This window comes from Diorhabda sublineata, chromosome 7, assembly GCF_026230105.1.
Source record: "Diorhabda sublineata isolate icDioSubl1.1 chromosome 7, icDioSubl1.1, whole genome shotgun sequence".
NCBI classification, from domain to species: Eukaryota; Metazoa; Arthropoda; class Insecta; order Coleoptera; family Chrysomelidae; genus Diorhabda; species Diorhabda sublineata.
In genome coordinates, this window is record NC_079480.1 from 25,169,216 (window position 1) to 25,192,503 (window position 23,288).

General features: G+C 31.2%; 1 protein-coding gene across 9 annotated transcripts in view; it reads left to right on the top strand.

Annotated features, from left to right (window-relative positions):
• LOC130446940 (teneurin-a) overlaps positions 1–23,288 on the top strand; it is a 556,419-nt gene that overhangs the window by 456,293 nt on the left and 76,838 nt on the right. For all 9 annotated transcript variants that reach the window (XM_056783483.1, XM_056783489.1, XM_056783488.1 and 6 more), the window contains 2 exons: positions 3,564–3,710; positions 5,503–5,710. In XM_056783483.1, coding sequence (XP_056639461.1) covers positions 3,564–3,710; positions 5,503–5,710 — 355 coding nt within the window. The remainder of the gene's footprint in view (positions 1–3,563; positions 3,711–5,502; positions 5,711–23,288) is intronic.

Consider the following 23,288-nt stretch of genomic DNA (forward strand, 5'->3'; position numbering starts at 1 on the left):
ACTCTTCTGGGAAACTATAACCAGAGTAGATCTGCTGAATGTATCAACCTAAGTAAGAACAATCTACGAATACTAACACTAACACTAGCACCTGAAGACACTACACCTAGCAGATAATACGACGTGCAGATTTTGTTGCAAAAGGACGAAACCTATATCCACATTCTCTCGAGGTGTGAAACCCTAAGAAACTCCAGAGCACTACACCTAGGTGCGTATGAAATAGAAGACGAAGATCTCTGGCAATTAGAACCATCCCACATTCTAGATGTTTTGAAAACAGTGGGATTAATGGATCAGCTGTAAAAACTGGGTTCTCCAGTATCGCAGCAACAAAGGGGGGGGACACAATAGATCCTTTGGGTCACAGTCTATACGATATCCCAAATCCATACATTATACTAAATTATTATTTTCCTCCATAACAGATTCTTTATAGTTGTTTGAATTTTTTTTTCTGATATTAAAATTTCCAATCTTCCAAAATTTTAACGAAAAGATGTTTCTTTTTCGATTATCAAGTTTTTTCACCAAATTGTTTTCACATTGTTGATTTTGGTTTCCTCGTATTAGACGATATTAAGTTATTTACCTTCACTTTTATTTCTTCCAGACTATCTTTTCCAAGCACGCAACGTTTCCTTACCACAAACGAAAGTTTAATAAGATTTCAAAATTTGTCAAGACAGCGTCAAAAGAAAAGTCATGTTATGTCTACATCATTTTATTGATTATGTCAAAAACTATTTTTTCTAGTTATTATTCACAGTATAGAATTTTCGTGCCAAATCTCCCACGAGTAAATTATCTCCTAGTAACGAATTTTTCACGAAAATTTCCCTAGTAAATTTCCAAAAAATTCGCAGTTCGAAAACATTTTCGGAAATAATTCAAGCCCAATAAATAGAAATTGAACTCATCGATATTTCTGTCGCCTCGTTTTTTCTTATATTTTTGTATGTTGAATATTTGATTTCGAGATGGATCCTAAAAATGTTTGAGGTCTATTTAAAGCAATATATTCGATTTGTTAAAACCTACAATATTCAATTAAACAGCATGGAATACAACCAAATTATTAATTCGCTAAATAAAGAGGAGATAAACATAAAATAACGTGACAAAATATTCTTATTTAAGATGGTGATAGGTACCTTAATGAAGCAGTCTTCTTCTTAATAATTTATTTATGCCTCAACTTATTCTTGAGGTTTCCAAGTATTTGTTTTGTTAAATAAAACATTTGGTCAATTTATTCTGATATTATGTACAAAAGGGCGTCATATAAAACATAGTTTCACATCCCTTCAAGCTGTCTCCAAATAGCGACATTTTTTATCAATCCGACTTCCCCCAGATTAAATAGTTTGTTTGGATTGCTCTGGACGTAAGCAGAAATACACCAAACCAAATTCTAATTACATTTTTTTGTGTTCTGTGCGGAATGAAACAGTACAAATAACCACGGAAAGAAAAAAAAATGTTTTCATCTCACCGTCAGCAACTTCTTTTTATGAACAAAACCACCGAGATGACTCACTAATAGTTTTTCGCATTTATCTCTTTAACGGCTATTCCGAGGACAGACATAGAAAAACCCTATGCGATGTTTTATTTCCTTGGAAACAAAAAAAAGATACATTTATATTTATTTAGTGTAGACATTAATTATAGTAGATAGTAACGTTTATTCGCATACAAAACTATTTATGAAAAATCCACTTATGAATTTATTTATTTTAAGAATGTTTATCTTCACATTGTCGTATTATTTATTTATTTTGAAACGTTGACCATTCTGGATGATTCCTGATTACCCCAGAGTAAATCTCATATCGATTGTCGAAATTTGTACATAATGAAACTTCACACAAGATTGATTGCGTGAACAAAGACCTGACTTGACCTAGAGATGTGAAAAATACCTTTGTATTAGAAAGTACACAATCTATACAGCATATGTTTCAAGTTTGAAGACGCCATGTTGTTTATGTGGGCCACATAAGTTTATGGAGTCTTTGTGGAAATATGATATAATCATCTTTGTAGCTTATTAATGACTAATCAGCACTAAAAAAATAATATTTTATGTATAATTATAATACAATCACTTTTGGGTCTAGGCTTCGGCCTAGGCATCGATTAAAAATGACTATGATGTTTAAATACGAAGAAATTTCGTTCACGATTCAATTTTGAAAAGTATTAAATTATTTAATCACATTTTCTATTTTCTTCTTCGCTTTTATTAGATACCAAATTCTTAACGCCAAAGTAGAAAACTTCAACATTTGCCGAACCTAGTAAAACTTAATTTTATTCCTTTGCCCCGAAATTTTTAGCTCGACGGATGTGAAAGTTTTCACCAAAACTTACAAAACTCGATTTCTCTGAAAGCCACGTCAAATTTTACCCCCGGTAGTTTGTTATAATTAATATTCTATTAGCGAAGCGAGCTCTCTCCGTAAACTCTCTACAGATTTTTCCGTTGCATAAATATTTAGCGATCGATTTTATTTAAAATTCGTTGAGGTATATCGGTTTTCGACGCAATACAGCCATTCTGTAATTTTTTATGGTATTTTATCGGAAATTTTGATCTTAGATTCTATATAAAGTGGAGGATATGAGTGAATTTAGAGCAGGGCATATTTTATAAAATATATGTCAATATTTTCGATATATTTGAAAGGGGTTTCCAAGACCCTTTGACTGGAGCAGTTGGAACATTTCCTATTACAATTCCAGGTAGGCTTGTCTTCAAACATAAGCTAATTTTTAAAGATAAATATTGGCGCAATTATTAAATTACAATTCATGACTGAGTTGATACTAATTTAATCTCGAAGCATGGATATAAGACAGAAAAACAAAGTCTTGAGAACTCAATATATTGAAAGTTATCGAAGAAATTATTCAACGGGTTTTACAATCTAAAAATGTATACGTCGACGTTGCTGCAATTTTTTTAATTCGATATAATAGAGAGAAATGTTTTATTGTCAAAAAATTGTTACAATTTGTGGAGAAAATCTTGTAAAAACTAGAAAACAAACAATGCCCAATTATGTCTCAATCTCACGGTATGTCACATGACGATCTTACAATATCAGTTTACGCACAGCATCAGTGTTTTCGGACACAATAGCGAATTTTGGAAATTCATCTTGATGACCACGATTGAATTCAGAAAACCAGCGAAACACGGTAGCTAGAGATGCTTTATCACCAAAAGTCGAAACGAGTTGATCGGCACAATGTTGTTGGTTTAATTCTCTTCGAATGTTATATCAAATCGTCGCACGAAAATGTTTTTACCAAGATGAATGTTTCAAGTAACTGTAAATAACTCAAATAGCAATCGTATGACATCTCGTTCTAAGTACGATCAGTATCAAAAATGTTGGCTTGACATATTCACATCAATATTGTCTTATCACAAAACTTAAGGAACAACCCTCGTATACATTATTTCTCATTTTAAATCACTGTAATTCATTGACATTATGTCTTAATATCAACTGCTTTTGTGTGTGATACTGATTCAACTATTTTATTTACAGCTGGTTGCGAAAACGGCTGCTCTGGACATGGACAATGTACCCTCGAAGAAGGTTTATACAAATGCGTTTGTATACCTGGTTGGGCAGGTTCTGACTGTAGTATACCACTTGAACAAGATTGCCATGACGATTTAGACAACGATCATGGTAAGTACCTTCAAAAGATAATTGAAATCCTTTACAATTGAGGAGAGAGAGAAACGCTTTATTCTCAAAAAATTGTCACAATTTGTAGACAAAAGCTTGTAAAAACCGAAAAACAAACATAAAAATAAGTAACTAAATTATAGGTAATAATTTGTAAATAAGTCCATAGCAAAAATTATTAGTAATAGATTAGGAAGGAATAATTCCAACTCTCTATAACCAATGACATTAAAGTTGCATATGTATTTATAGAAATTCTTAATGCTTTTAAATGCTCTTGATATTACGTCTCTTCTGCTTTAAAACTAGTTTTTTTCTAATAATTTTTGAAATATTGATAAAAAAATTGACGCTTCGACTTAACATTTAGAAGCATTAGTATATCAAAAGTTCTAAGAAATAAGGAATAGGAGAAATTTATAAATTCTAGGTTATGTCAAGTCTTCTGAACATACTCGGTAGACCTCGGTAGAGTTATCATTCACTTATTTTGCTTCCAAACAAATGAAACTGCAGCAAATTTAGAATCTACGCAAAAAATAGGAAGTAATAAGTAAATGATGGTTTCTTGATAAGTGACTTGAGGTGGGTACCATCCACTGATTGGTCTCCGTAGATCACTCTATGAGGTCTTATAGCCAGCGTATTTTCAACTTTCCCTGTTCCATTGGATCAGGTTGGATTTTGGTGGATTTTGATGGCTTTCGTTGCGGTTTTTGTTTCTCATCGCTGATTTCTGAATAACTTCATTGATGGTTGGAATACCGAAGTCTGTGTGTAATGTGTGGTTGCTTCTAAACCTTGGAGCATTAGCTATTATGCGAAGTATTTTATATTGCAATATCTTGGTGTTCGATGGTTTACTGCAACCCCATAGCTCTATGCCATATGTCCATCCATGGTTTTAGAAGGATTTTGCATAAAAGTATTTTATTTTCCATTGCTAAATGCGATCATCTGCCTATTAGCCAGTTCATTTTTTGAAGTTTTAGCTTTAGTAGTGTTTCTTCCAAGTAAACTTTTGGTCACATGTGGATAAATACCTCGTTTTGAGGTGAACGGGAGTTGTTTGGATTTGTCAGTGTTTATTTTCATAAAATAGCGATTAGAGTATCGTTGGTAGTAGGAATATCAGCAGTATATATAAGGAACAGATAAGGACCAAGGGGACTTCCTTGGGGAACGTCTGATTTTATGGTTTGATAATTGGATAAGGAAGTTTGGACTCCAGAAAATTTAATCTTAAAATTGAACCTTACCCTAATAGGAAAACTTTTCAAAACATTGGTGATTGTACATGAACACATTTCACAGCCACAAAGCTAAATGTTAACCATAAAATATGCATAAGACTCTAAAGTAAGCTTCTAAGAGAATTGAGGTTAAAAAAATTTAATGATGGAAAAGAACCAGTTGAAACTTCACAACAGTCGCGGAGACTGTACTGGTGCCGATGCTTACTGTTTAGTATAAATGTCGAGGTGTTAATCAAGAGCTGCTAAAACTTGACTAAAATGATAATCCGGCTATCTACTATCATCAATATATGCAGGGAATGAGAAACAATTGATTTGATCAATAGAAAAAGACTCAATATTGATAATTTCTTGTTTGAATGCTTTGATGCTTTTACTGTGGAGCTTAGTCTTGATGGTGCAAAGCTTTGGAAAATCATCTGGTTTTGTTTTATTCCTAGAAACTTTTTTACTATAAATAATGAGTTAATCTATTTCTTCGAATTTAAGATAATTGTTTTGAAATCAAGTTCCAATGTTTTGATTTTTTTCTCCAGATGGTATGACCGACTGTTCGGATAGTGAATGTTGTTCGCATCCAAGTTGTTCAGATCATATAATGTGCATATCAAGCAACGATCCCGTCGAGGTATTACTTCGCAAACAACCCCCTTCCGTGACGGCATCATTTTATCAACGCGTCAAATTTTTGATTGAAGAGAATTCGGTCCAATCTTATGCACATATGGATGAGTACACAGAAAGGTAAGAATTCATTTAAAGTTCAATGGTATATTAGTGCTTTCAATACAGGGCTTAGTACTGGTATTTCAATTTAAGAAATATATCACTCATACTTCCGTAATAATAGTTTAAATCATTATTATCATTTAATCGTGAAATTTATTTAGATGCAGTCTCAAATTTGATTAGAATTAGATTAGATATCTCTTACCATTTCCATTTCGAGACAGCCTGTAGAAAAGTTGCTACATAAAGATTTAGATATTGTTGGAATTCCATTAGGGTTCTGTATAGACTTGAAATCAAAAGATATGAATATGGGAATTGAAGAATAGTGAGGATATGATATATTTCTTATTTTGATTTATACAAAATGGGCTAAAATAGCCACGCTGTCGATCTACTTTCGCGCTATACACAGGATTTCAGCTCTGCACGTTTGAGTGGAGGTTGGGGAGTTATTTTTCTCCCTAATTTTTTGCTCGGGCATAGCACTCCTTTAGCGGAGCTCTATCCTTTTTTTTACCTTTACGCCCTACCTTCCCACCCTCCTATCGCCATATCTACTTTTATTCGTACAATTATTCATAAATATGGAAAGTATGAATTAATTTAGATTTGGTGGTTTGGGAATTCATTGTGTCTCGTTTACAATATCCCTGTGTTCGTCTAAACCTTATCCTTAGCCCGAGCTGTCGCTCAGAAATGCGGATTCATCCCTATAAAAATAATGGCCTTCAAATATCCCGCTGTTATTAATTTTATGTGATTTCCTTACTTATAACTAACTAAATCAGTAGTTTAGATTTGATTGAACAACTGGAATTTCGTAAACAATTTGGTTAAGAGATATTTTTTAGCCAAAAATTGACGTATCCATACCAGTGAGGAAACATTTAGTAAAAACACATTTTAAATCAGATTAATGAAAAAAGATGGATTTAAAAATAATGTGAATATTTACTTAGGGCTTATAATTACTGCTTTTTAATCTTATTTTTAGGCTTGAATAAACCATTAAGGATTTCTTGAAGAGCGGTAGCCAAATAACATTGAAAAAAGTCTCTGTGAATTCCAAGCTTCAGATTAGGCTGGTTTGAGTAATAAAATTCTACTAAATTCATCTATTAGTTTATTATGTTTTACAACAAATTTTTGTTGTAATTTCCACATAAAATTAATTTTGTCTATTAGCAGTGAGAGAGAGTGGAAACCTTTTTATAGAAATTTAGTTTATTCAATAATTTCAACTGAAATTTCTGAGCTGTTGATATAATATTGTCTCATAATACATGTAGTCTTCTATTTGATCTTATCGAAAGTAAAATTGTCGAAGTAATAACTAAATTGAGCGGAAATATAATTGAATGATATACGGACGAAGCAGACAGAACCGGAATGGGAATGTGGAGGACCAGAAACATCACTTTGGAAGCCTGGGCAACACACCAAGCATTTTCCAAGCAAAATTTTACGCAAATGAAAAATGAATCAAGTAAAGAGGAACTATCGTCTGATAGTCAAGCAGCTATTAGAGCTTTGAGCTCCAATACCATAAAATCCAAACTCGTTTGGGATTGCCTAGAAAAATTAAACGAGCTAGGCAATAAAAATTAAGTTATCCAAGAATGGTGTACCGATGTGCGAGGAGATGAAGACAAGCCATTCATGGGACCTGAACCCTATACCTGGAAAACTATAACCAAAGAAGATCTGCTGCGTCCTATTGTGGCAGTGTCGCCTCAAGGGACACCTGAAGACGCTAGTCTCAGCATATAATCCGACAGATTTTATGGATGAAACCTCTACCCACATTCTCTCTGGCAGCTGCAGTCATTCCACATTCTAGATTTTCTAAAAGGACTGGAATTAACAGATCAGCTGTAAATGCTGGTTTCCGCAGTATCGCAACGAGAAAGATTCTTTGAGTCACAGTGTATATAACACCTCAATATCTATCTAACTATAACGATTAAATATATAATTAATCCGTTTAGAAGAGTATACGCTTTATTTAGCTATAGTTATAGGTAATATGTTAAAGTGAGGATGAAAAAGGATAAAGAAAAAGAATTGAGAGCTTGATCAGCTTCAACATTGTTCGGTTCAAAATGTATTATTGGTATACAGAACTTGGTTCTCTTCGAAAATGAATTTTTCTGTTTAGATTTATTTATTCATTTGTCTATTCTGTTTTTCTCATTAATTCCAAATTTTTATCGTACTTATGAACTAATACTAGAATTGACCATCCCAGTTTTATATTAAATTGAAAATAAGATAAAGAATAGTGATAAAAAACCAAATTAAATCAGGATTTATTTCATATTTACTCAATTCAAAATTATGTTTGTTTATTATGTTTGTTTTGGGAAATTTTTCTTAGTGTACAAATAAAAAAACAATTTGGTTTTCTCGAGGTGTATAAAAAGTGTGAATGAACATTATTTACTTAAATTAATTTTAATGAGAATTATTTAAATTCTTATACTTATTTCATATTTTAATACAAATTTCAAAATTCTGATTTCAATACTCTAGATCCTCATCTAAAAAATCTGCTTTCTGAAAATATAACTGGCCTTCGTCCAAATCACTTCCCAAATTTTATTATAAACTAAAAAAAACGTTGTTTTTCGAATTTTATAGCATTTTCTGAGTGAAAATCATTATCCTGGAAACTACAGATCTCATTTTGAGATTAAATAATAAATAAAGAGGTCAAAATGTCTTAGAAGTCTACCATCAGAAAGCTTCATCGGCTTACTTTAAACCGTTTTTTCCATTTTAAGGTATTTCTCAGCTCAATATATTCAGAAACTTTGCGGTAAAAACTTTGAATAGAAGCATGAATTTTGTACAAATTTTTTCTGAATGAGTAAGCGATAAATGAGAATTTTGTTAATTTCAAAGTCACAGTTAATAATCCTCATAATTTATAATAACAACTTTTCAAAAATACTCTCCAAAGGACGTGTAATATTTTCGTAAACTTGTATATTATTTAATTTGTTTTAAAAATTATTAGCCACGTATTTTTGTAACTATGAATTTATAGATAGGTTTAATTATCAGGATTTTTTCATTACTGTCTGTAAGAATTTAAGAATTATACAAAACTGGGTGAGTAAAGTCACGTGCAATAGCTAGTTAATAAAATAATCAATTATATTAGCAATAGGAAACAATATCAAATGAGCCTTCGAAATCTCTAAATCAATCTAAAGTTATAACTTTGTTTATATATCGCCCTGTAGTTACTTATGTTTCCACTCTCCTTACATATAGTTTGAAAGTACAGATGGAGTTTTTTATATTAAATATGGACAAAATCTCCCTCAATTCACAATTAAACAATTTTATTTCCTTATGAGGTTTTGTGATAACTTATTGGGACATTCTGTATATAGCGCGATACATAAAGTTCATTATTTGCATTCTAAATATCAAACAAATCATTTTTAAATATTTGTAAAACGAAAAACAAACAACTGCATGAATAAATCAGCTATAGATTATAGTAAGGAATAGGATTTTCGATCCTTATTCGGATTATACTGATGATAAACATCCTTAATTTTGGTATAATCCCTTTACCTGGTTTAAACTGGCCCTAAGAGTGGTGAGAAGCTTTAACTTGGGAACGACTGTTAGTAATACAATGGTAAAACTAATTACATGGTAAAATGTGTAAAACATTTGTCATATCTTTTTTGTTAATGTAACTAGTTTTTGTTATTGAAATAATATTCATTCAAAGATTTTATTGAAAAATGCAATTTTTTCAAGCTTCAAATTTTAAGAATATATATTTGGAATTCAATCGCGTTTTCAGAAAAATCTTGTCCAATTTCTTTCAATGGTCGATTATTGATACAATAATTGAAATGTTTATGATACAATTTGAGAATAACTTTAGTAATTGTTGAAAATTGAACAAATTCCTATGAACTGCTCCATAACCCATAGTATTATCTCTGTTACCATAAGAAATGAGTTGATGTTGATCTAAAAACATTTTATTGATTGATTTTTATAGAAGAAACGTTAGGAAACCTGTGAAAATAATTTAATAAACAATCCTAGATAATATATAATAATAATAAACTTATCCTAATTTTAATTCTAATTATTTCACTTTCCTGAGCCTCCTGACTCAAAATCTGAGATATAGTTTAAAGTGAATATATAGAATTTGTTTCTCTCTAAACTTCAAAAGTTAAAATATCGAATTTTGATAAAATGTAGTATCACCAAAGGTATACAAAGGGCAATTAAGGTTTTTTTCCTTCTTATACTATATGCTATTAACTTTTTAGTAAAATTTTTTCGATCCTGAAATATTTTTCATATAAATAATACCCTTCTTATCGATTTCATCAAGATTTTACGGGAGATTTTCAGTTATTTACGAAGTTACAGTACTGTGTAAGTTGATTATAGTTCGATGATATTGCATATAATTAACAATTAAAACATTATCATTTATTGTGTATAACTAAAACAATAAACTCAATATAAAGTGATGATGATGAAGGCCATTCGTTATCGAAGATGCCACGAAACTAGAGAAGCATTTCAGCTTTACATGACATCAACCTTAAATTGATTGCAGTTGAGTCAAGAAACAATATAATCTAAATGATTTTAAGATTGTTTTAAGTCAACAACAAAATATTGTTTGATTGAAGTCCTCCGCCAGCTTCCACTAGAGTTGCTAGTTTCGCTGGTACAGCTTAGATTAGTGAAGATCAAGCAATACAAACAATGGCGAGAAACTGGAGTCAAGAAAATCATGTACGTACATGGTACAAGATTAGAGGATAGCAGTTGAGCTCACAGGTTTATGTTTTCACGTTAACATCTACAATATCCGCTCGATTTGGATATGTGTAATTTGTAGTTATTCTTTAACCTGAAGAAAATTTACGTGACATAAAATTCTGGGATAATAAATTTCTCCATTTATACTTCTTTGGTAGGTATAATAAATTACGAAAATGTATGAAAAGATATCCCATAATAATGAAGCCGAATTTATACTTTGACTCAAAATAATCTGTATTTCGGATCAGATTATTAAGTTCAAAATTTACTTCATAAAATATTCACAGTTATTAATGAATCTTCCCGTATAAAGAGTATTTATGTTGAGTATTATAGTTAAAGAAACGATAAAAATTCAAAAAAATTCTATACTAGCATATTGATGTGAAAACTGGATGGATATGAAAAGTTGTCATAAGTTTTTTGTTCTCAAAACTTTTGGTGAGTACTAACATTTTTGTGGTGAGACGTTTTCGAAACATTACGAAATTCCAGTTGTTTTCAAAGTAGATATGGTATTTTATTATAATCAACTATAGACTCGGATAATCCACATTACATTGAATAATAGACGTCGTATTTTAGGTAATACTACAAACATTTGATTCTGTTTGGGTTACAAAAGTGATCCGATTATTTATTTGCTGATAATATTGCACAAAACTGTGCTAACTAGCATCAGAATTTACTAAGTAAATGGGTAAACGAGAAATTTTTAAATAAATTTATGAATCACACATTTATCCACAGTTTTGATTCAAAACATCAGAAAGACACTCCCCTTATGTTTCCTCTCATACTTTTATCTTGTACTATAATTAGATCTCATGAAAGTTTAGCGTTGAACTGAAAACCAGTTTATGTAAAAACCGGATCACAAGTGACGAAGTAAGTACCATAACATAAAATGATCGTATAATGAATGGAATATACGGTATATTCAATGACAATAAGTTTACAAAAACAATGAGGGACGCTGATATCAGCTGTGTTATATATTTTTTAGGTCTTGAAAACTTGTTATGTATAAGAAAGAAAAACTAACATTTTAAAAATAATTCACTCACTCAAGAACTCAAATCCTTAGTAATGTTTCCATTGTGAATTAGAATAAACAAAAAGAACAAGCCGACTTTGTGAGATTTTTGAAAAGTCATGATAACTACATCAATCTTAGAATGAAAAACAAAACATTGAAAAACAATATAAACTGACGGGGATCTATCAATTAATGACTTCAACCAGTGGAATTTAGCTTAAAAATAACCATCATCAAATTATGGTTATAATTAGAAAACATTAATACGAACAACTTAATGCTCGAAATTGTTGACAATTTTCCAGAAATGAGTGCAGCAAAAAAATTTGATTTTTAACGATTTAACAGTTTCGTTGAACATTTAAATCAGTACAGTGATTATAAATGGCATGGAACGTGTATGTGGCTTATGATCCTCAACATTTTATAATACAAACAACTCTCGGTGTTTTGCTATAACTTAGTACATAATCTGTTTCTTTTCTTGCTCTGAAACGATGGTAAAACTCAACGCCAAAACAAACTATTCTCACTTCAGCAATAATAACAACTGTACAATATTGTATTTGCAGGATTGCACACAAACACGTGTGCAAAGTCCTGCAGAAATAAGAAATCTTATATCGAGACCATAAAAAATACAAAACCAAATTCAAATGAGCAGAAACATTAAAATATAGAAATCCATCGGCCATCTATTTATCATACTGTGGAGAGTCATTCTCCAAGATCATCTGAAACACATTCTTCTTGATTCATACATTTGAAGGTAGTCAAATCTCAGATTACAACATTAGTTCTTTTTTCAAAGTTAGAAGTAGGTTCATCGAGGTTTCTTTATCTGAACATATACAGAAAACATGGCCATAAGGAATTGGAGCGCGACATTTTCAATATCCTTGAAAAAACTACTAGTTTAGTGTATAAGTTCAAATAGATATTGAATCAATGTAATATTATTAAAATTGTTTAGATTCGTTTAGGTGTAAGGAATTTTAGACGATTGAAAACCTTCAAAAGCTTTTAGTTTTTTGCTTGTAGCTTGTAAAGTAAAAATGTTTCCAAGTTTTCAAAAATATAACCTCGAAATTGAAAAAAAAGAGTAACAACATTTTCTCATATTATCGTTTTTATGAGAATAAAAGACATTTATCTACTTAAAAAATATTTTTCCTCTATTCATAAACATATTTGATTTTTTTAAAAAAAATACGAGGGCTGCTAATTAAGTTTTAAAATATGGCAACACTGACGTGAATGTTATTTGAGTTATTTACAGATACTTGAAACCCCGATGTTGTACATAAAATATCGTCATGTGACATACGTATTGATCTTTTGATTGAGTATATTTTGAAAAACAATGAAGCAATATTCAATTATAAATATTCATATATATATCAAAACTTAAATAACAATCCTAGTAGATGCTGCACATTTTTTTCAAAGAATTCATAATTGATTATTATGTCGGAAGAATATCTGGAAAAGGTTCTAAAACATTAATATAAATCTTCAGATGTCATTTTCGATTCATCAGATATTCTACATGTAAAATAGATTACCCTTCATTTCAATTATGATGTCTTACTATCAGAAATATGATGCTCAACTTCCAGACAAATAAAATATGATGGTAGCTAGTAATATCAATCCGTCAGATATATTTTCTCGATTTTTCTGCTAGTCTATCCAATTTTTCTTCATTGTACCTACCTATACTTCAGACGTGGAGAACGATGACCCTTCAAACCATATTGTTTTATCGAAACTACGATCTGTACCGCTGATTCTAAAATTGATTTTTCCTTTCGTTCTTTCTAGTTTCTATATTTCCTCCAATTTCGTAATTTCCCCAAGAGATTCGTAGAAATAATACACAGTGTTTCAGGAAAATCATAAATTAGGATATACGAAGATGGTTTGAAAACTCTATCTGTCTGTGAAGTTTTAGGGTTAGGCCACTCCTAATTAACTTCTCAGAATTAATCGATTTGATATTTCAGGGGTTATAAAAAAATTGGAAATTTGCGACCCCATAACTTGTTAAAGAAGTAAATTGCCCCCTATCGTAATATTCTGAGCTCCACTATCCTGTATATTAATATTTATCATGCCTTACAATTAATATTACAAAATTAACTTCGATTACAGAAAGAGCTCAACAAAAATTGGAATTACATAAACTTTTTGTCAATCAAAATACAGGGTGCTTCATTTGATAGTAGGAAGAAAACGGGAGGTTTGGATTTCTATCCACCCAGTGAATTAATATCTAATATGGAATACGAAGATATTGCGTAATACCTCAAAAATCTGTTGGGTTGAGTGAATTTTTTTTCTTCCCCATACAGGACGAAACAACGAGTTTTTTTACATTTACTATCTCTTAAATGACTCTGTATAACTGGACACAACTTCGTATCAAATGCTTCGAAAAAGCTAAGCAAACTGAATTCGAATATTATACAGAGATTTTTTATAAAACTAGAATAAATAACAAAATTATCTGTTGTGTAAATGTATTGTGGTATTTTTCTAAATCATGGAAAATGTGTGCTTCAACTGTTTCTCGTTTACCCAATATAGTGATTTCAAATTTTCCAATTTTCGAAATTTCATGAAGAGTGAACTCTTAAAAAATATATGATTCAATAAACAAACTAATTAAAATGTGATATATCAAATGTGATAAGACTCAATTATCACATTTCAAAAATCAAGTATCTAGTTGAAATCACATAAAACATATCGAAAGGCCCGAATATTTATAATGAAAATCATTTCTAATATGATAGAAATGACATATTTAGTTATAGATAGTTAAAAACTTATTTCTAGGTATGTATTAACAAGACATGGTGGACACAAGTTGAGCATGCTACCTACATGATGTTTCACAAACGTTCGACACTGTTCCTTAGTATTTATTTCGCCATACCCTATAAAATGCTTTAACCGAGATCAATTGATTAGCAAGGCTCAGAAATATTGATAATCATATTTAATATGTAATTTTTTATATTATAAAACAAAACAATTCTTTGTCAAACAGTTTAATTTCAATTGTAGATAACTTTTTTATTATAAAAATGAACTTAGTGTATTCGACTTGCATACATTTGAGTATGAAACATTCTTTTAAATTTAAATTCATAATGTCTTTCTACATTCTTGTTGTGGCAATCCAAATCTTCCCATCTAACAGTATTTACTGAATCTTCTGATTAGGTTTCGTATATTTGAGCTGTCTCCAAATTAATCGTTTCTCAACCTCCCCGTTTAAACAGTTCCAAGAGATTCCTACCAACTTCTTATATTGTTTATTTACAAATATCATCTTTGAATATTGCTACAGAAGATCGCCTACGCTCGTGTTTTATAAAAAAAACCTGCTTGTATGCTTAAAAAACGGATGACATTGTATAATATCAGTCATTTATTCTACAAACAGTACCGGATGTAATTAATCAAATTATACTTTGTAGTATCCACTATTCACAAAATCAAATTAAAACAATTAATCTCGTTACAAGTACATAACAATGTCATTTACATTCAGACGAATACGTTAACATAGTGTCAGTTTATGGTGAATATAAGATTAAATATATACAAGGGGACACGTGAGAGAACCCATACTATTAAACATCCACCCCTGGACAATGTCCACGAGCCGATGTGAAATAAAACACTCCACCCCATTTCATTCCGATAGGACATTATAGTAATTAGCGTTTCGCTTTTCTCTTTATAGCTCTGGGGTATATTTTGGGATGTCTTATTTATTCTGAAGAGTAGCGCTGTGTGTTTACTGTCTCAGAAAGATTTATCCTTCAGTAAAAGAAGCTCTAAGCTATACATCGTCCTCAGCGCTTGCTTATTAATGTGTCCTTTAGCTTCTAGATTTTTCTCATTTTTTTGTTGTATTTGCTATTGTTCGCAGGACCCTTATTCTTGCTCCCATTATTTCTAGCACTTTCTCTATTCCTAGCTCTTTGCATAAGACTTCTTTCCCGGAGTACTAGTGACGTTTGTTGAGATCGTACATATAGATCTTAATTTCGTGTTTTTGGTACTATTCTACGGTACTTTTTTTCGTTTATAGTGGATATTAGAGACTTTGTTTCATTTCTGTTCTTGGTATTTCATTTCTTTAGTTCCTCGTTTTCTGTACAAGACGATTTGGCTTCGATCTTGGAATTTTTCTAAAATAAATAGTTAGTGGTAGCTCTATATTCTCAAATGTCCTATATACGATACGTATAATTAGCACCTCCACATTCGGTATAATCGATATCAGTGAGAAATTGCATTGAAATGAACCTTCGAGATAGAAACTAAAACCTGGAAGTTATCTGGATAACAGTAATTATTAAATAGTTTCGTTCCCTAACAAGAACTGCTCAAAAACGATACAATTAGAATATTCACTGATTTGTATCAGGTTACACTTTATCTCATAATTGCCATATTTGGAATTATAGCATTCAACTTCCTGAAATGTTTCCATTAATTTGGAAAGTTCTCTCATTATAGTTATATTGGTAGTATTGCTCTCATTTAGTACATAAAATCAAATGTAACGTATATTTGAAGACAAATATATATTGTTCTAAATTTGAGATAATTATATATTAGAATATATTACAGATATCTTCAAAAAGTGTATCTTCCTTCCTATAATCGCTATTTTTTGGATTGTACCTTATTGAAAAAATCACAGAAACTTATGACTTGATGACTGATTTTGCTGAAACTGTACCTCATCTGTGGAAGGTAACTGTATCTTCTTTTACATTTCGCAGTCTGCGGTAGAAACAAGATAAGTTTGTATATAAAAAGAGATGTCGACCGATAATTATTACTCAGTAAATTGTGCTTTGATAGCTAGAAAATAGCAACAAACTAGCAGTAGTGGTGAACGGTAATATTATCGGAAGTAATTGAATAAAAGAATCTCAAACTTTTGCCACAAAGAATAAATCTGAAGACGAATCAGCAGGAAACGTTTTTGAGGAACAACGTAATACAGCAATAAGTTTTACAGTGTACTCAGCAAAATTTGTTTTTGTATTTGGAGACAATTGTCAATCCCTGTATTCCAATTTTTGAAAGTAAATTATGAGAAAGAAGAAAATTGTTTGAAGGGGATTATCTCATGAGCTATAACTGCTCAAAATTAAATGGTAGAAATGACATTATTGCTGTGAATTTCATGTTTCAATCCAAAAATCTCCGGCCGATACGATTTATCGCTTTGCAGAGTTTCAATTACTCGAGAAATTGAATTTAAAATACCAGCGAATCAGAACACATGAAATATGTTCTAACGTCAGACAAAATGACAGCACTGAATGTCACAACCAGAGTTACCAACGACTCATAACGAATAACAGAGTTTCCACAGACAGTCGCTACAAAAATAACCGTAAAGTCGATATTCTCCTACAAATATTACTAAAAAATAACTAAAAAATGTCGACTAGTCTTTTAGTCAATGCTGTACATATACAATCTTTAGCATGATCCACTTTCCAATTTTAAAAATTTGTCTTCTTCCAATTTCCACAATAACTTTGTTGTAAACTATGTCATTCTTTACCAACGGCATAATTTGCTGCAAAAGATAGATAATTCTGCGAATTATTATTTTTTCAAATATATCTACTGATCCTTTGGAAATCGAAGGTTTATTTATTGTATTTCGTGTAATCATTTTTAGCATATTGAAACCAATTACTCGTACCTACCCTCTATTAAAGACGACTAAAGGGTATATTAAAATCATCTTGTTCTTTCTTAGCGTTCATAAGCTTGTACACATTGTTAACTATATTACAATGTGAATTACTCATCGTTGACTGTAAGTGAGGTTAGGTAGGTATGAGTAACCTCGACCTAATTAGCTAACTTTATAAGTACTTAGTTAACTTCCCATCCACCTATTTAGCTCATTTTCAACCATTTCAACCCATTATTTTCCTCACTTTTTCTATTTCTAATTTTGCTACATCTTCAAAACAATATATTATGTCATCTCCTAGAGATTGACCTCGATTCTCCGTCAAGGCATGCCAACAGCAGAGTAGATCTCCATTCGTTTCTTCTATTTTCATCACACTATTAGCAAGAATTGTTTGTTATCAGTTCCCATAACTATAGTTTTGTGCAATGTTCAGTAGACACAATTTTATTTGTTGTTTTCGTTATCCACTTTCGTTCCACTTCTTGTAAGCCTATCTGCTCTAGAGTTGTAGAGTTTCCTTCTCCATAGAAGTATCCAGGTAGCAGGACCTTACTTTAGTAAGGTCCGGCTTAAGTTTAAAGTTCAATTAAATGTTTATTGAAAGCATACAATAATCGTCCTATGAAAAATGAGAATTTAACTGTACTAATTTGCTGTACTTTCTATTTGGCAAAGATATTTTGAAACACGAAGTATAAATTCAATTAACTGTTTGTATTGACTTTATTTAGAAAAGAGTGAGATCAAATATACAATACAAAATCAAATATTTACCTGAAAATTGCATTTGGTCTCGGTTATAGAAGTAATTTTGAGCCTACGAAACCTTTTCATTCCTGTGTTTGCATAAAATAGAAAGCCATCTTTCCATTATTTATTTTGTTTGCAAGTAGAATTTTTTGCCTAACTTGTGTCTGTCACTGTCTGTAGCTAACGTTTTTTTGTTCACTTGTTTTGTTTATTATTTAATTTTTTTGTTGTGTGTCCGTCATATTTTGTCTCGTCACAAATTGAGATTGAAGAATGAGACGTTTGGGTGGATGATTAAAGCAACATGTCGATCTTAATAATTTCAAAGCGTATCTAATAAAAAGAGTTCTTGATAACCTTCAAATTGAAATATAAATACTATATATTATGAATATTAAAATAGGAGCTCATGGTTCAAAAATAAATCATTTTGCAGTTGTAGATTCACTCTATACTCCAAAATATTGAGAACAGTCCAATTGCTTATAACCCAGGATGGAAATGAATTGATTTTACACAATTAATTATATCCGAAATCGTCTTGTTTAAATGGTACAATGCGGTAAAAATTATTCAAAAATATTTGCTACAAAAAGAGTTTGACTGAGATCTATTTTCATAATATTCATTATAACGGCTTCTGTCACATTTTGAAGTAACTTGATAATAATTATCTTGTCGTCGATTTTGGTGACAATGTGTTTTTTTTTTTAATTTTGGGATTTATTCTATAGAAAATTCAAATATTTCTGCTACGGTTCTAATTCTAGTCTAAAAATTCTTTTTTTGCTTATTTTCCTTCAACAACCTTGTGTCCTAGGTCCTTTAAAACGTTGATTTTATGAGTACCTCTCACAGAATGTTCTCATCCATATCCGGATTACAAAATGCGCGAAACCGTCCATCGAATGACTTAAAACACCTATTTGCTCAAAGAAGTTTCTGAATTCTTGCGAATTTCACAAGATCTGGCTCTAAATGATTAAGAAACTTTTTTGATATATTCTCACACTTCTACATTTATTTCTCGCGAAAACAATAAGAATATTTTGCAGCTAGGATTGATAAACTTAACTTGACCTAACCTAACCTAATCTAACCTAACAAGAAACTGGGAAATGCATAGGATGCGGCTAATTGGAAAATATTCTTTTGCGGATGAATCTTCAAAATTAGAGAAAAGTTATAATGATATAGAAAATAGTTACTCCAAATATTGTACAGCAAAATGATTGTTCGAAATATCAAAAATGCATCTAGAAAAGTTTCCTCACGTCATAATGGCATACCAAAAATGATGAAAATCAAATCAAGCTTGTGAACAGAATTTTTTGAAAAACCAACGCGCTTTGAAAAGGGTGCCTTGGATAAAACGCAAAAAGATTAACATATAATCAGATTATACATATTATTCAGTATAATTATTATCCATTGTGATCGTTTCCGACGATTTGGATGTATTTCTACTATACATTTCGGAAAATTGACAATTAAAACTTACAATTAATTTGAAACATAATTATTTATTAATCCATTCAAATTTGGATGAATAATGAATTATTGTCAAAATGATTGATAAATAAATCAATCACACAACCTGGATTGAATTTATATATCTCTAAAACAAAAGAAAACAATACCAGCGGATTAACTTCAAGCAGCTTAAGCGGTGTTTGTTGAAAATATGACTTAGTAGATGATATTTTCTCTAAATTGTATATAACCAATCCCTCATGAGAAGTTTCCTAGATTGCGCTAAACTTTTTGCTTCGACCAGTGACCTCCTCTTCTTTTTTAAGACTTTCCTAGTGTCCCATGTTACTCGTCGTCTCCTTCTCTTTCTTTTTTCTGGAATTTCATGCCAAATTCTCTTAACTGTCATTGTACTATCTATCCTTTGTACGTGAAAATTGCTTCCTGTTTATGAATTCAACTTTTAAATTTTCTTTTATACGCTAGTTTTTAAGTTTATCATTTCTAGGTAGTCCTTCAACTCTTTTAAAGGTATTTCATCTCTGTAGCTCTTACTCTTGTCCCTCTTTGTCTTTCATTTTCAGTTTATGATACCTCTGCATATCGTATAATAAACCTTGTTCGCCTTCTTTCTTCCTTATACTTTTCAATTCTTCATCCTATCTTTGTTTTTATTACAATATGATTTCTAACTATTCAAAGTTCTTTGTCCCATAAGTTCCTTCCCAGCTATAATTCCAATTTTTCCTATCACATAACTTTTTTTTATTCTCGTTCATTTTCATTCCGTTTCCTATAAATATTGGTCTGTCCAGTTGTTCCACATGAAGTGGATTCCTCTAATTTTCTGTCATAATCATTGTATCGTTTGATATATTAACGCTTTCTCGTTATCGCAATCCCATTTGAAATGATTTAATTTTCTTTTCTGTGTTTCTAATTAATTCATCCGTGAAATCTCTAAATTATAATGAGCCCAGATTGTCACCTTGCACTCCTTTTTGTCTTGTGAAAATCTCTGATTTCATGTTTACGGGTATTTTCTCTGATTTGTATTTTTTTCAGTTTTCATATAATCCCAAAACAAATATACCACTAAGATATGTTATGAGACTAAAGTAATGAAATTCTATATCTTTCAACCAAAATCGTCATCTCATAAGATGTCTTTCTCCAGAAGCTTGAGGTTCTGGGTGCTCTGAATACGATAGCTCTGACACCTCAATACTTTCATAGATTTTTATCAGGTTCATAATTAGTTTCTCTTGACTTTGGTTCAAGGGGTTTGAAAATTGTTCTTAAGTTTCATATTTCTACAACTAATATACTCAAATTTTCTCCAGCTCTAATTTATCTTTTCGTATATAGTTTCATACGTTTGCTTTGTGGAATCCAACATAATTCAACTTACGGAAACAAAAAGTTAGAACAGAATATTTAGAAATAGATAAACTCGATAAGAACATAAGATTTTTGTGAATTTAAAGGAAAAGATCCAAAAAACTGTTGTTGTACAGTAGCAACACACTATTTTCTTCACTGCAAGTGACAAATACCAGAAAAACTACCTCGAAATTACCACTAGATGTATTAGTGCAACGTGAGATCACGAAAATGTCACTAGAGCCCAAATACTTGTTTATTTTGTAAATATATAAAAATTGTTGTGAATATTGTCCAATACTTCATGAATTGTGGTAGTCGCCATTCTTCGGATAACTCATAATCTTATTTCACAAACTTTCGAATGTTCTGGAAAGTATAGTTGTTCCCAATAATGACTTATTCAAGAAAATTTTATCTCAATTAACGTACCTATGAATGAATATTCATAAAAACTATCGATAAAATCATTCCAATGTCAAATTGAAATTCCCTGTGTAATTAGATTGCACTGAGTTGAATTTTATACGATCTATTGAGTTACCTATATCACATTTTTCCGCCTGGCGTGTAGAGATGCCTGTGGATATTGATCTTGAAACTTCTGTAGTTTGTATCGGCTCGGAAGAACCCCCATCTGCATGTCGAGTAGGTCTTGCAAAAACTGCTCTAGGTCGGATTATGTTAGAAAGCTTTGAAAAGCATTTGTCGTGGTAATATCGGTAAAACAAAATCAGCTCACCGACCTTTCTTCTATGCTCTAAGCTGTTCAAGTTTGAGTCAAGCATCTTCAGGTTATGCTTAAGAAAATCGAGCTTCAAATGTGCGAGCAGCAATATTTTAAAGACGAATCTGAGTCTTGTAGAGGATTAGAACCTGTAGCGGATTATAAATAGGTCTTAAAGAGAGCTTCAAGTTTTTGTGAATCGGCCTCCAACCTCAACAGCCAACAAGCGAATTTACACTTTCATCTTCTTCAAATGGGGCAGTTCTTCTGCACCGATTCATCACGTACCGTCCATTCTGTCGAGGCTGCCTGTCGAATGATCCCAGTGTGAAATGACAGAGCCATATTTTATTTTTACCCAAAACTTCAGGTAAGATTGATATCTTTGGGATCTCAATTATACCCCAATCAATTTCATTTTACGATTATCCGAAATTATTTCATGAACCTTTCCGATGTTACTATTAATTGAACTATTAGATTGTCAAATTTATACACGTGTATGTTGAAGGTCATGAGAACTGAGAATCATATGGATTTAATACTAGCTGCGCCATCTATGTGTTAGTCTACCTAGCAGTTTATTTCCCTGATATAGTCTGTTTTTTAAGAGCATTATTACTCAGATTAAAGTGAATCTATTATTATTTTTATGTAGAAAAACGAAGTTTTATTTCCAGAAGTGAAAGCTCATGTAGATAAAATTGAAATGACAATTATTAAATAATTTTTTATTTAAGAGTAACAAAAATAGTTTTCAAGAACTCTTTTTCTTGCGGTACGCGAGTTGCTTAGTGGTACATGAGCAGAAGTTGCACTTTGCGATTAAATTGAATACGAGAGTAACTTTTAAACGGTTATTTGTTGAGCAAAAGTGCGTCTGCTCATTGTATTGCAGTGTGGTTAGTAATTTGTCCTGTCTTCTGTGTTCCCTATGTCGCTGCTGCTGCAACCTCGAAATGTAGCGAGTTTTGGAACTCCTTTACACCGCGGTAAGTGGCAGCATCACCCCTTGTTTGTATACTGTCTGTCTGTTCGTCAATTCGTGTGCTGCCTGTTATTTGACAATAACTATTTACAGCCTGAAGCAACATGCTGAAATAAAAAGTATCATTTTCATCGTAGAAAACTCGGTTGTTCAAGAGAGGTTTCACGCAATCCAAAATAATTACATATTAATCAACTAAAGAAATTTATTTGTATAACAAAAGCCTAAACTCAAAAGCTAATAATTTATATCTTAAAACATTTCATATTACCTGTGAATTAGGGGGTTTCTCCGGAAAATCTGTTTATATTTAAGCACGAATAGTATACGAGGTGCGTATTATAGTACAAGTAAATCAAGATTCAAATTGCTATTAAAAAGACAAACCGGTATTTTTTTAATAAAGGTTAATTTCAGCATACGAAGTTTCTTCATTCAAATTTTTGAAATCGTTTGTGATATCTTTAATCATGACTTTATTAACGAATAATACCTCATCAATCACAATTACTGAGTTCACCGTCAGTCTCTAAAGACGTCATCTTGATTGTCAAAACGCCTGTGAAACAGTGTAATTGTGATATTTGTCAAAATATCTCAAGAACGTAAAGAGGTATGAAAAAAGTTTCCAAACAAAAAATGTGAGAGATATTCGCATGAAAT